The sequence below is a fragment of the Sebastes umbrosus genome, chromosome 16, assembly GCF_015220745.1.
Source record: "Sebastes umbrosus isolate fSebUmb1 chromosome 16, fSebUmb1.pri, whole genome shotgun sequence".
NCBI lineage: Eukaryota > Metazoa > Chordata > Actinopteri > Perciformes > Sebastidae > Sebastes > Sebastes umbrosus.
In genome coordinates this window covers 23973693-23988362 of record NC_051284.1, presented here as the reverse complement: position 1 = coordinate 23988362, position 14670 = coordinate 23973693, and the positions used below count along the sequence as shown (strand labels likewise).

At 40.5% G+C, this 14670-nt stretch overlaps 1 protein-coding gene across 3 annotated transcripts in view; it reads right to left on the bottom strand.

Moving 5' to 3' along the window:
* Positions 1–3280: 3280 nt before the first annotated feature.
* The window catches only part of mta1 (metastasis associated 1), a 62451-nt gene continuing 51061 nt past the window's right edge, over positions 3281–14670 (bottom strand). For 2 of the 3 annotated variants that reach the window (XM_037796124.1, XM_037796122.1), the window contains 9 exons: positions 13842–13916; positions 12432–12490; positions 11769–12112; positions 9429–9580; positions 8371–8560; positions 8191–8280; positions 7524–7679; positions 4598–4747; positions 3281–4253 (listed from right to left, as the gene is read on the bottom strand). In XM_037796124.1, the coding sequence (XP_037652052.1) occupies positions 4638–4747; positions 7524–7679; positions 8191–8280; positions 8371–8560; positions 9429–9580; positions 11769–12112; positions 12432–12490; positions 13842–13916 (1176 nt within the window). In that variant the 3' untranslated portion in view covers positions 3281–4253; positions 4598–4637. The remainder of the gene's footprint in view (positions 4254–4597; positions 4748–7523; positions 7680–8190; positions 8281–8370; positions 8561–9428; positions 9581–11768; positions 12113–12431; positions 12491–13841; positions 13917–14670) is intronic. The other variant, XM_037796123.1, reaches the window with a different exon arrangement.

The window sequence follows — 14670 nt, the reverse complement described above, 5'->3', positions numbered from 1 at the left end:
AGAAAGAGCCAGCGTGGTGTTTGTTAGGTGTGTAGCAGCATATGTCATTATTAGTTTCATTACAGACAGTGACATCACTATTGTTTACTGTCAAACTACTTCCTTCAGCAAATTAAGGTCAGGTGGTTTAGTCAAGTGGTGTGTTTCTGCTAGCTGCAAACAAGTGCTTAGGGAAGGACTTGTCACGAAACTTTACAGATGTGTAGTTGACATCAAAATGAAGGCTGAGTTTGTAGATGGATGTAGTCCAAGTAAGGGCGCCGGACGTAAGGGGGTTGGAAGTGGGGAAGGAGCTATTGTCCCCCCCACTTTACGAGCTAAGCACAACGGAATGCTGAATAAGACATTTTCAGGCAACCAAAAAGGTTATAATTAACTTTCATGAACTGAAAACACACTGTGAAAGGGTTAAAGTTGTAAGACGAAAACACGGACAACGCCACGGTAGCGACCTGTCAATCACAAGGTAGCCACGCCCTAAAGCATACCCTGCTTTATGGCCAATTTGACTCTAAATGGGACCATAATTTACTAAATGAACATCATGCTGTATTGAAGAAGACTTGAAACTAGAGATTAAGACTATAAACTCATGTTTACAATGTTTACTGAAGTGAGAAGTAGGGTCATTTTCTCATAGACTTCTATACAATCAGACTTCTTTTTGCAACCAGAGGAGTCGCCCCCTGCTGGCTATTGGAAAGAATGCAGGTTTAATGCACTTCAGCACTGGCTTCACTTTTCAGAACCGGAGGTGGTGTGCTCCCATCACAGGATGGTCTCTAGTTCCATTTTATATTCTGCCAAAAACTTTTGGATCAATAAAGTCTCATCTTAACCAATAATAATAATTCATAATGTTGATTACATTTTGTATTATTAATCTGAATCTGCAAAGTAACTCAAGTTGTCAGATAAATGTAGTGGAGTAAAAAGTACAAAGTAGCAGGAAATGGAAATACGCAAGTAAAATATAAGTACCTCAAAATTGTACTTTGTTACTTTCCACCACTTTACTGGTGCAGGATCACCTCATGGCAATGGCACTGTCCATTCTGATAACATAAGCGGTATAAAAGCACATTGTGTGTCATGATTAAACCTGATGATACATGATAATGTAAGACAGGACGTAACTGAAATATCGATCCTGATAACTGTCCATTCCTTCTAGTTTTAAGTGGTCTTCAAAGGGAAATGCGCCTTTCAACAGGACATGAGCGGTCGCTCAGAGATTTGAAGAGCATTGTAACGTCATTATCTGTACGCTCACTGACCAAATTGGACGTTAGTGGTACAGTAGATACTAAAAAATACCTTACAGACGCTGTTTTCCACAGAGCCTCGTAAAGACAGGAGGGGTGCTCTCTCACAATCATTATGTTAGCAATCAGCATCGACCTGCAGATGAGTGCACTGAAACAGAAAATAACAGCAGAGAACATTCATCTATGATAAGTACCAGCAGATACTATAAATATTGAGTTTCTCCAGAGGACAAACAATCTCAGACAGAGATGAAGTAAACTCTAAAAAGCCTGGATTACAAAATATTTAGAGACAAGCAGATTCTTTGCATACAATCTGACAAGTTTGAGAAGATTTGAAAGGAAAACTGAGAGAAACCACCCAATTACATGTGTGCAGGATTGATTTGATGAATTGATTTGAATGCTCCATATGGCCTGGCTTCCTGTCATTTCCTTCTTTTAAAACCACACTGACTGTATAGGAGCTTACAGGTAGTGGAGACAGGTGTTTGGCTGATCTTTTTTTACTTCCCTCTTTTATAACTTAAAGTTTTCCCCAGTATTTAAAGTGGAAATGAAAAGTTCAACTTCAATTTCACACCCTGAAGAAGGCTGTTTGTACCGCTATGCATGGGTTGTTACCCAATCTTACATGTACGGCCATTGTTTTTAGCATTTCATCATGAAATAGCCAATTGAATAAAGGCTTTTTATATTTTTTGCCAGAAGAGTGCCTTGGACTCCCCCCTTTTTTTAACCTTCAAGTTAAGCTGTTTTACTAAAGGGATTTCCACTCTAATGAACAATTGTATAACAAACATGACAAATGTCAGCATTTAAAAGAAAAAAAGATGTTTAATTTTTTCGTGACATGTTGCAGTATTCTAGCCTGTGACGTCACCAGGTTGGTCGGCTCGGCTGAGTTACACAGATACAACGGTAGAGACCGTGAAAGACGGAGACTGAGGAGACACAGGACAGAAGAAAACAAGAGGGGACGCTATTGTATTGCTCCTGGATGTAAAGATGAGTTTTACAATGTTAAAACTAAGGACAGAACAGCCCATTTTATAAACTGACACATGAAATGGAGATCAGTAACGTTACTGCAGCGCTGGCTAGTGGCACTTAAAGAGCCCTCCGACAGGCACTGAGTACAGCTGCAGCCAACTGTCTCTCCATCTCCCGTCCTCTCCTCTCTCTGATCACCTGTCTCTCCTCCTCTGCTGTCTCATTCACAGCGTTCAAAGACAGGGTCGCTAAGAAAATAAACGCCCAAAGCACTACTTTATTCTGAAGCCCAGTGTCTGTTAACGTAACTTCTTAACATTAGAATCCCAAAACTCCCGTCACAAAGTAAATCTCCAAAGCAAACACTAGAGACATTATCTGCCTAATGTTACCCGTGTTCTCCTTCAATTAACAAACCGACTAACTCACTCACTCGGTTATACTCCTATATTATAGCCCCAGTCTTCGCACCGTGGTGTCAGCCGAGCCAACCAACCTCGTGACGTCACATGCTCGAGTACTGCAACATGACGGTGCTTTTGGATTCCAGCCAACATACCGCTTGATGAAGATACTCGTACCAGAGGCTTTTACTTAAAAGACACTGCCTTGCAGTGGAGCGGCTCATTATAGGGACTTTCAGACACCGTCTTTCAGCGAAAACGAGCCCACTGTCTTGGGGAAAATGTCCTCTGGATTTTAATACAATTAAAAAGTTGTCTAAGCAAGTAAATGTCTTTTAAATCACCTCTGAAACCTGTCTTTCTATGAAAAGACTTTTAGTTCTAATGTTTTATCTGCTGTCTTTATTTTATGGTTGGGTATTTTCTTCTACTCTGTTTAATGTATTGTACTGAATTGTATTATCTTGATTTTAAAGCACTTTGTAACTGTTTTACAAAGTGCATTATAAATAAAGTTTATTATTATTACGGCTGTTTCAAAAGGTCAAGAATGAACGGTCAAGCTCCATATCTAAATGGATAGAGATGGATTCAACAAAAATAACTGTCAGCAGATGTTTTGGATATTTGTGTATTTTCTTATATCGACCTACGACCGATGTTTATATCAAGACAAGCTACTAATAATGAACATAAAATAAACACATTGACAAAATGACTGGACATGAAAGCAGAACACATTCTTGATTTTTGGTTGTTTCTTTTTTTGACGTTTGCTTACAAAACATGGCTGTGTTTGTGCATTTAATCTTTTCTAATACTGATCATTTTTAAAAGGTCCAAAACATATAAAGCAATTTGGAATGGAGTTTTTGCATATACCCTGTTTGCATACCTGTGTGAGTAAGAAAACAACCTCTCACCTCTGTGCACAGACACCAAAAGAAGAGGGAAAATCAATTATCTTTTTTAATTACATTATCTAAGCATAGATGCATTACTTGTGAAAAAGGTAGAAAAAACAGCAAGTCTTTCTCAATAAGTTAAACCTCTCTGGCCGAAGAGCAGGGCCGGCTCACAAAACAGAAGATTTCCCGTAAAGCATTCAAATTGAAACAAAAGACAAGGAGTTAACTCGTGTCGCTGAAATAAAAGTGCGTCTCCTCGTTGAATTTAACTTGTTAAAAAACAACGAAAAAAAAACAAACATCGAAGATGCGAGTGGCTTATGTTACAGTCCTTCCGCCCTTTTCCTCAGGGCTCTGCAAGCATTTTTCATGAAACTTCACAAGTTCCATCGTTTGATCGACAAACAATAAGCGGAGTTATAGTTGGTAAAAAAAATTATAATAACAATAACAATAATTACAATGACAGTAATAACGAGAAATGTAAGTAATAAACACAGTCCTGTACAGTCAGGCTCATCTTGTGATTGACCACAGCCAAACTGATGGATTATGGATTGGTCTTCAGCAGTGTGACAGACCCGTACTGACTGAAGGAAGGTGGCCAATGCTGTCGTCTCCTCAGCTGCCCTCGGCTATGGTTCATTGGAAAATGCCTTTCCATTTCATGTCACCCTCTGCTGTGGAAAACACACAAAGGAAAGAGATTATGAGCTGTTTTCTTGATCTCAAAGTTTCATGTTTAGAGTTTACTCGGCTGGCAATGAAATCAGTATGAGTAAAGGTAAAATATTAAACAATATCTTCTATTAACCTTAGTAATATACACAACTATACATACATTTGTTACACAGAACCATCTGAGAAGCCGTCATTGGAAGCTGTTTGGAAAAGGGCTCTTTCAACAAATACTTGTACAGGTGATTGGATGAACCATCTGTCAAATCAGACAATTTAGAAACAACGGGGAACACCTGACAGAGAGAAGAGTGGAAGACAACAACAACTAAAAGGAAGAACTCACCTCACTGGGGGTTGTAGTAGAGGTCGTTCCCACAGAGTGTTCAGTCTAGTTCATGTACCTCGTCCTGCATGGAGACGGAGGGGCGCCCGGCTTCGCTCAGACGTTTGGCCATGATGTCCCACTGTGGAGCCAGGACTTTGGATTTAGAGCCTGCAGACGATGAGAAGAACAAGAGATGAAGATCAGTCCTCTGATCTACTACTGAGCTCACTAAAAGGATAAAATCTTCTGCCCCCTGGTGGCTCCACAGAGTACTCATTCCTCATGAATAAACAGTATTCATATGAATGTTTTTGCCTTATTCTTTGATTACTCTTAACCTTATCAAAAAATACATCCATAAAATCTTCCCACAGCACAACTGACGTCAGGTTTCCACATTTCCAATCAGAGCTCATCAATGTTTACAGCGCTCGAGGTAATCAATTTGCACTAATTACATCTTTCTTTTTTTAATTGATAATTAACAGCAGTGAGTAAACAGCTGAGTAATGTAAAGACAACACTATCAACAGTAGAAACAGTAAATCACTTGTTCTATACAGCAGCAACAACCGGCAGACAGTATTTGGCAAACACCAGTTCACAATAAAAGATTCAACAAATCATCTTTATAAATATTCATTATCGTGTTGTTGACAATCTGACTCTGGCTTGTTTAGACAACAACCATAGAACATGAAACAGTATTTATCATCACTTTACAGCTTGTGCTTTGCTACACCTGCGACGTCTGACACGGCAAATAATGAAACCGGCTTCATGAAACGCTGACATGGATCTAAAACCAAGGCCAGCAGGTGAGAGATGAGGTTGTTTTTACATTTATGTTTGTGTACAGATAACTAAACAAGAAGCTAATTAATAAAACATCAGCGTTACTGGCAGGTGGATTTCTAAACTTTGGAAAGAGCCAGGCTGGCCGTTTCCTCCTGCTTCCTGTCTATATGCTATGCTAAGCTAATCGCCTCCTGGTTTCTACCTCCATGCTTGAGGCACAGACTAGGTGTCAAACTATAAAGCTGTCTGTCTATCATTAAGCATGCATGTCTGTGTGTCCTTCACATATCTCAAGAATCGTTCATCTAATCTCGTTCACACTTGGCGGGTGTATTGCTGGGGACCAAAGGACATGCAGTGTTGAAGTTGGTGCAATTTGGACACACGACACGTTCAATATCAATAAACTTTGAATAAACAAGCGATCGGCGCTCTGTGCAGCAGAGTTGAGTCGAGCGTGTCGTCCGCAGCAGGCTTCTTTACAGGCTGTGGCTCAGTGACTGCAGTTCACTTCTGCTGCTGGATGCTGGATGTACTAATGTTACAACCAAACTCTTCTTCACTTCCCTCGACTCAATGAGTGATAACGCTGCAAGCAGCACTTCCGTGGGGCCGAGCAATCAGCTCACTCCCAACGGGGGTACGCTCCGAACGGGCACGCCCCCTGACAACACTGCAAGCAACGATACCGAGAGCCAAGCAACCGGCCCGCATGCGCTCTGAACAGCCACGCTCCAAACGGGCATTGCACTAGTTTGTTGAACTATTCATTACGTGAATTCTATGGAAACAACAATATCTTAATTTAACGACTAAAACAAAATAAATAATGCAACAATTATTAAATACCGATGAAAAAATTTACATAAAGAAGAAGAAGAAAAATGCCCAAGATGACGTCCTCAAATGTCTTGTTTTGTCCATAACTCAAAGATATTCAGTTTACTTTCATAGAGGAGTAAAGAAACCAGAAAATATTCACATTTAAGAAGCTGCAATCAGAAAATTTTGACTTTTTTCCCTAAAAAAAAATCACTCAAACCGATTAATTGATTATCAAAAGAGTTGTCTATTTATGTAGTAGTTGACAACTAATCGATTAATCGTTGCAGCTCTACAAATTACACATGATAAGAACGACTTACTTGATAAATTGGTGGTATAAAATAAAAATAAAAATAAAAACTAATCCCTCAACCTTGATCCTGGCTGCTTTCCAACCTAAATCTCCCCCTGGTGTGTTATCCCAGCCTGGGCCTGAGGTGGGCTCACAGACCAGTGGAGATGCTCTCCCTCAGGATACACTTACCGAGCCCTCCTCCTCTTCCTCCTCCTCTTCCTCTTAGCTGTTACCATGACAACATAGACTGTAGCCTCCAGCTAAAGCAGCAAGGCCGATCCGATCCTCTCTCTCTCTCTGTGTCTTTCTCTGGCGTACTCTCACTCTCTTGATCTCTCAGTCTGTCTCTTCCCCTCTCTCATTTCACAGGGGAGAGGGGAAAGTGGGACATAACCCAAAAAAATAAGAACCCCACACAAACTCTTAACCCTTCGGCGATGGATCTTAACGGTGTGCTGTAGCCATCGAGTGAGCCGTGAAGCTCAGATGGGCCTTCACGTTCTCTTTAAATATTCAAATAATCAATGTTTAGCGAAAATATCAAACGCTTTAACATTTATGTGTAATGTAATACGTTTAAATTTGTGTTATTATAGTTAAAAATATTAAAATTAGACTGTAATAATGTGAAAAAAAAATTAAAATTTGTTTGAACATCTGCCTTTAAACTAAAATTTCCACATAAACCAACACAAAAAAGTGCAGCTTCAAGAAATTTCCTTCATAGAATATCATATCGTATGAAAAGTCTCACATTAAAGTAAGAGATTAGAGGAAATAATTGCTTATATCATGATTTTTTTCAACTACAGCAGGGATGTAAATCAAACTAGATGTTTTAAAGTGTGCTAATATTCTATAATAACTAATACTGGATGATAAATCAGAGTAAAATGATGATACAAGATATCAACAACCAAAAAAAAAGCTCTATTATCATGATGCAAAAAATAATCTTGATGAAACATATGGAGTTCAGTGAAAGTGAAAGCAAACAGACACACTGTAGTGTCTCCTCTCACTCACCATCCAGTCCGTTGTGCTGTTCGTAGCTGCGTTTGCCCAGGATGGTGGGGGAGCCGTTGTTGAGGATGGGAGAGGACTTTATGGGCGTCAGGCTGCCTGTCGAGATGGACGCTCCGCGAATCGGGGGGTCGGGTTTGGCTGGACGGGGATGTGCTTCTGTAGGTGAGAGAAGAGGACACATGAAGAGTTGGGAGGGAGGGAGGGAAAGTAAGAATCGGAGAGGACAGCATAGTTGTTTTAGATAAGCAGAGAAGACAACAAGGAACGACGGAGGAATACAAGACACAAAGTCACAGAATATTTTCAAACTATTGAATTGGACTAACATACTTGGTTGGTATTTATTTTGAGGGACCACAAATGACTCTCAGTGATTCAAAAAATAAAGATATTTGCACTTTCATACATATTTACAAAGGTACTTTCAGAAAATACTGTAAGGCGACCGTGGCTTTAATCCTTTGAGAAGAGCAAAATGAAATTCTTTTCTCAGAATCAATGTGTGTTCATTTCAGGAAGACAGCGTTAACACCAAAGTTTAACAAGACTACGAGTCTACAGCAGGGCTTCTCAAAGTCTGGACCAAGGTGCGCATCCGGACCGAATGGCAAGTCAATCCAGACCCAGTCCAAAACCCGGTATGAAACGGGCACGGGCTTCTTCTTACCTAAATACCGAACCACAGACTCCAGAGGTTTACGTTCCGCAGGTTTCAGTGGCGAAGGCTTTTTTGGCCCTTCTGGCAACCGCAGGGCACCTGCAGAAATTCAGTGCAAACATATGGTAAATTAAGAACTTACATGGATTTCACACAGTCCACCTGTGAGGACAAAGAAAAGACCCTTACACTCGGCCTTTATGGCTGCTGTGTTGACAGGGAGGTAGGGGTGCCTGGCGAGATACCGCGGCCTGATGATGTCCTGGCAGATGCGACGTGCGATCTGCGTCAGGCCGGTAGTCTGCAGGAAGAACGCCTGTCTCGTCTTCACCGCGAATTTGGGGCTGCCGCTGTGCCGCAGGGGCAGGCCGTGGGGGCTCTGTGGGGACAAACACATAGATGACATTAATGTACAGTAATGTGTGTTCATTTGGAGTAAATGGTCATCTGAAATGGATTTAATCACTTGGATTTATTGATACCGGTCGGCAGAATGGAGCTGACTGGAATGCTTCCCAAAATGCACCATCCATTTAACACACTGGCCCGCCTAATGCACACTACCGAAGTCTAATAATAGTGTATGTGTATAAGAGTGTATGTGGTACTTAATCTGGCTTACTGACATAGTACACACAAACAGGTACGCACACACTGACAGTATTAACACGTTAATATGCTGTCATGGTTACTTGTGAGGACTGTGTTGTGATCTGAGAGTCTGTAACGGTTAAATGTAGAAACTAATTTAAGGTAAAGCACAAAAAGACTTTTGAAAAAGTTACAGTCAAGGGTTAATAATGTATTTTTGGACCAAAAACTGCTTAATCTGACTGAAAAACACCAAACGTGCTGGTTTCAGCTTCTCAAATGTCAGGATTTTATTCTTTTTTTTTGTCATATATGATGGTAAACTGAATATCTTTGAGTGTTGGGGTGTTGGTCGGATAGAATATAAGCACTTTGGAGACGACATCTCGGACGTTGGGAAATTATAATGAGCATCTTGCACTAGTTGTATTGACATTTTAAAGCCAAATTATTAGTTGAGATAATGTAAATAAGTATCTCTAATGAGCAGACAAACCAAACTAACTGGTGGTTCAACTTACATGAGGATGAGAAGAGGAGGATGAACTATTCCTATAAGCGTAGGGGAAGGCTTTAAGCTGTTGTTTGGGGTTAGCAGACTAAATAAACTAAACATCCACTGAAGCGTGTGTGTGTGTGTGTGTGTTAGTGTGTACCAGGCTGCTGCGGTTGGGTCCAGGCCTCTCTCCATCCAATCTTGTGGGCATCTTCAGCCCTCCGTACTTCTTCCAGTAGGTCCAGCATGAAGCGCAGAGGCGACACTGCATGTTGGGAGGTCCCCATGAGTACCACTGGTAGGAGCTGCTGGCTGCACACACAAACACACAAACAATCACAGATGACTGAGTGCAGTGTGACAGAGCAACACACACATATATATACAGTATAAAACATGCCCACGATGGCTCACGATCCACACATAATCATGGACACGTGCTCATGTGCACGCAGGCGAGAGCACAACCTTTAATCAATCGTCACTGAATTAACTACAACCACTAAAATAACTACAATAATACTCTGCTGCAGGGCACGTAATGCTATTCTCTCGCTCTCCTCTCCACTTTGTAAACTCAGTATCAGATGTGTGCCACATATAAAAGAGTACGGCATCAATCTGTGCTCATTAAATTAACAGTTTTAGGGACATTCTTTAACTGTTTATGGGAACGTAATGTGGTCGTAAGTTTTTGGAAGGAGGTTCTTGACATGATCAGCCAGATAGAAAAAACTGAAAATCTCTTGTTGGCCAAAGTTGTACAACCTTACCCAAGTGATTCTATCACTAAGAAGAGTGACCGTGCACTAATAGACTTGTGACTCTCTTACAAGCTGAGAGGGCAATAGCATTAGAATGGAAAAATGTCAACAAACCAAGTATGAATCAATATATTAAGGATTTATCAGCATGTGATGCTATGGAAAAACTAACATGCATTACTAAAGGAAAGCTGGCAGTTTCTGAAAATATCTGGGGGAGCTTCATATGGTTTTTGAAACAAAATGTTGGAAATAGGGCTATCAATCGATTCAAACATTTAATCGTGATTAATCAACATTTTTTATCTATTCAAAATGTACCTTAAAGGGAGATTTGTCAAGTATTTAATACTCTTATCAACATGGGAGTCGACAAATATGCTGCTTTATGCAAATGTATGTATATATTTATTATTGGAAATCAATTAACAACACAAAACAATGACAAATATTGTCCAGAAACCCTCACAGGTACTGCATTTAGCATAAAAAATATGCTCAAATCATAACATGGCAAACTGCAGCCCAACAGGCAACAACAGCTGTCAGTGTGTCAGTGTGCTGACTTGACTATGATTTGTCCCAAACTGCATGTGATTATCATAAAGTGGGCATGTCTGTAAAGGGGAGACTCGTGGGTACCCATAGAACCCATTTTCATTCACATATCTTGAGGTCAGAGGTCAAGGGACCCCTTTGAAAATGACTATGAACGTTTTCCTCGCCAAAATTTCAGAGCATTATTTAACCTCCTTCGCAACAAGCTAGTATGACATGGTTGGTACTAATGGATTCCTTAGATTTTGTAGTTTCATATGATGACAGTATCTTCACTCTAACTTTAAAACGGAGCCCGTTACAACCTCCAAAAGAGCGACTGCGTTAAAGAAATTAGTGGCGTTAAAACGGCATATCGTTAACGCGTTATTATCACGTTATCTTTGACAGCCCTAATACGAAATCACAAATACACCTCATATTGAAGATGTTTCACTCCTGTTTACAGGTTAAAAACAAAAACAAGCCTTTAACAGCAATATATCATCACATTAATCACTGAGGCTTCAGAGTACGTCCTCTTTAAGATGGTCAAATAAAAAAAACAAAACGCCTCTTCTCTTTGTTTTGGCCCGGCGTGCACATAAATAAAAATGCACATTAAACCAGTTATTTTCTCATCAAACTTTCCCACAACAGTTTCCAGAGTGGAAACATTTTAAAAGGCCGGCTTGGTGTTTTAGTGTATTAGTAAATTTAAGAGAACAACCTCTCGTCGCCTCTAACTTTCTCTGACATTTTAAATGTCAATACAGTCGATCACACAGCACAAACAATGTCATTAACCTGTATTTATGTTTATTGTCGAGTGTATTTAAAGGACTTCTGAGATCTTAGATTGCGCCTTTGAGCGAAAAGAAAAAGCTTGTGAATTAATAAATTCGTCTGTAAACAGATTTTTTATGAAGGGCATTTAAATTATATAACTTTTTAAGGTTCTGTGTTTCACTCAAGGTGAAAGCATATTCAGTACACAACAGCCCCTTATAAATATGAGTGCACCTGTGAATGCCAAAGCAGTTATCCCAAGTTCATCATGTACAGTTCAGCAAGACTTACTGGACTCTTTGTGAAATCTGCTCAAAACTAATGATTTATTTTAATTTCAATAATGAAAAGAACCAGCAGCTGTTGCAGTTACATGATGACCAGCAGTGTTACACATGTGAGTGACTTACTGTAGCAGCTTTCACAGGCTCTGCCGAGGCCGGGGATCTGCGCCGAGCCTGGAGGTCCCGGGACCCCTGGCACTCCTGGGAGTCCTGGGACTCCTGGAACTCCTGGAACTCCTGGAACTCCTGGGACCCCTGGGACCCCTGGGATCCCTTGGACCCCTGGAACCCCTGGGACCCCTTGGACTCCTTGGACTCCTTGGACACCTGGGACCCCTTGGACACCTTGGACACCTGGGACCCCTGGAACCCCTGCAAGTCCTGCAATCCCTGGAACCCCTGGAACCCCTGCTCCATTCACCAGAGCTGGTTTTACATTGTTACTCAGCTGGTTGGGGTTTGGCTTGTTACTGGAGGAGGGAGGGGGGGGGGCACACAATCAGGGAGAGGGGTCAGACCAGCAGAGATAATACTGGCCAAAGAGAATAGACAACATTCATCAGTCCGCTGCCAGAGACAGCAGTTATACTGATACTGTACTGAGGGCTGCCATGAATACTAATAGACTGAAAGAAGCGTTTGTGCTCCCAACAACAGCAGCAGATGTCCAACTTGCCGTCGCTGTAGAGGGTCAGAACAACTCTAGACTTTTCTTGGACTCTCCATGTATTCAGATGATCTCTGATGAATACAATTTGAACCCGATATTTGATTCACTGATGTACTCACTAGTTGGGGATGTAGACCTGCTTCAACTTGCTTTCTGCCTCGGCTGCTTTTAATCGTTTCTGGAGCAGAGACAGACAGAGGATGAGGAGGAGGGAGAGAGGAGAGGAAGAATGGTTTGATTAGAGAGGTTACCTCCAACAACAACAACACCCCCCCCTATGGATTTCATTGATTTTAGAGTATGGTATATTTCTGAATGAAACCGACTCATTTCTAATGAGAAAAATAGGGTTATGATTATACGTTTTGATTTAGAGCTACCCTTATGACAAAATACAGATGTATGACAAAACCTTTAGGTTGCGTCCGAAATTCCAGACTAACATGCGATTTAGTACGCTAAAACAGTATGTGAGATTTGTTAGTATGTCCGAAACCTAATATGAAACCAATAGTACGGGAATTACATACTATTTCAGGTGAAATATTACAGTATTTAAACACTGCACACTATTGCGGCATTAATATCCCACAATGCAATGTGGTAGTGACAACAATGTTCATAACAGACGTTGACGGACAGCTCTGTAACGTCAATAATGCTTCAATTTAAGTATAATATTTCACTTTACTCGGCGTAACATAGTTTTTTAAATTAATTCAGACTTTGATTCTCACAAACTGTCGTTTTGGTCACATGAGGTTACCGTGGTTACACGTCTCCAACCGGCAAGGAGGCTCTCAGGAAGTGACGACGTAAATTACTGCTCAGTGTGTCCGAAAAGACACATACTACTGTTTATTCACACAAAAGTATGTTAAACGACAGTACACAGATTGAGTATGTAGTGCATAGTATGTGATTTCGGACGAAGCCATACTCAAACTGACACTGGCTAAACTGTGAGAAAAAAGGAGAATAAAAATAAAACTAAATTGTATCATTGGCCAGAAAAGTAAGAAACAAGTCAAGTGTAAAAGAATTAAAGAGGATAAACAATACTATTTTTTCACTAGGGATGTAAATCAGATGCAAACAAAAAGGTCAATGTGTAACAGTTATTGGGTTTTATTACACGACTTTGTTGAATACTCGATTCTGATTGGTCAATCACGGCGTTCTACGGTCTGTTATTTCTTTGTAGCAGCCGTTGCTATGTGTAACAGACCGTTGCTATAGGCGCAGTTCTGATGTCGGACTCTGGAAAACCACATTTGTGTAAAATTGTTGATTTCTTAAGTAAGTCGCCGTGTAATAAGCGGGATAATGTAAAGCTAGCGGGTCATTGTTGTGAAATAAACCCCTTCAGGGCGATGAGAGACCCTGTCTGGGTTTAGTTCACAACAATGACCCGCTCTCTGTACATTATCCCTTACATAAAGAATGAAAAAAATACAGCTAGCTATGAATGATAAAATGCCCATTATGATTTTTTATTAAATCCCTGAGATATAATGAATGTATTTTACCTGCTGTACATATCTGTCTGTGGTCTTCCACATGTAGTAATACTCAATAATACTCGTCAGGGACTTCCATGGCAGCTGGAAGAAGGAGAGAGAGCACAAGAAATAATCATTATTTCAGTGTAGTCGTTATTAAAATGGTGAGAGCAGACCGCAGCCTTGTAGTCAGCACCACCCAAACCGAGACCAAGTAATGAACAGAGTGTAATGAGACCGAAACAAGACCAAGACTTTGAGGGGTTGAAACCAAATCAAGACCAAGACCAGACCAGTGTGAGTCCCACACTGCATGACACACTTAAGATAAAATATGAAACATGTAAACCAGAGAAACTCCTCAAATTGATCTGAAAGATTCACATTCGCATAAAATCACCCACAAGAAACAAATGATTCCTCTTCATTCACCTCTTTTATTAACATATATACTGTATATGTCTATGTATATAAGTATACCATAATCAAAAGGTATTGCAGAGGTGAATTTTATGTGGGAATTGTCCTTTGTTTTCTATGAGCAATCACAGTAATGATGTTAACAAATAAATTAGCCAATGCAAAGGCAAATTAGTGATACGCCTGCAGTTGTGGTCTTGACTGGTCTTGAAATATTATCCTCTTTGTCTTAGGCCGAGGCAAGACCGAGTAAAATCGTGGTTGATTCGGAGACGAAGCCGAGGCCTTCACAAAGTGGTCCGGACTCGAGTACTACAACACGGGCAGACCGACAAAGAAACGTGTCATATTTTCTACACACACTTGACTGTCAAGACGCCATCTAGCAGTGGAGTTAGCACTCCCACATGAATGTACTAATGCCTTTAGCCCACTA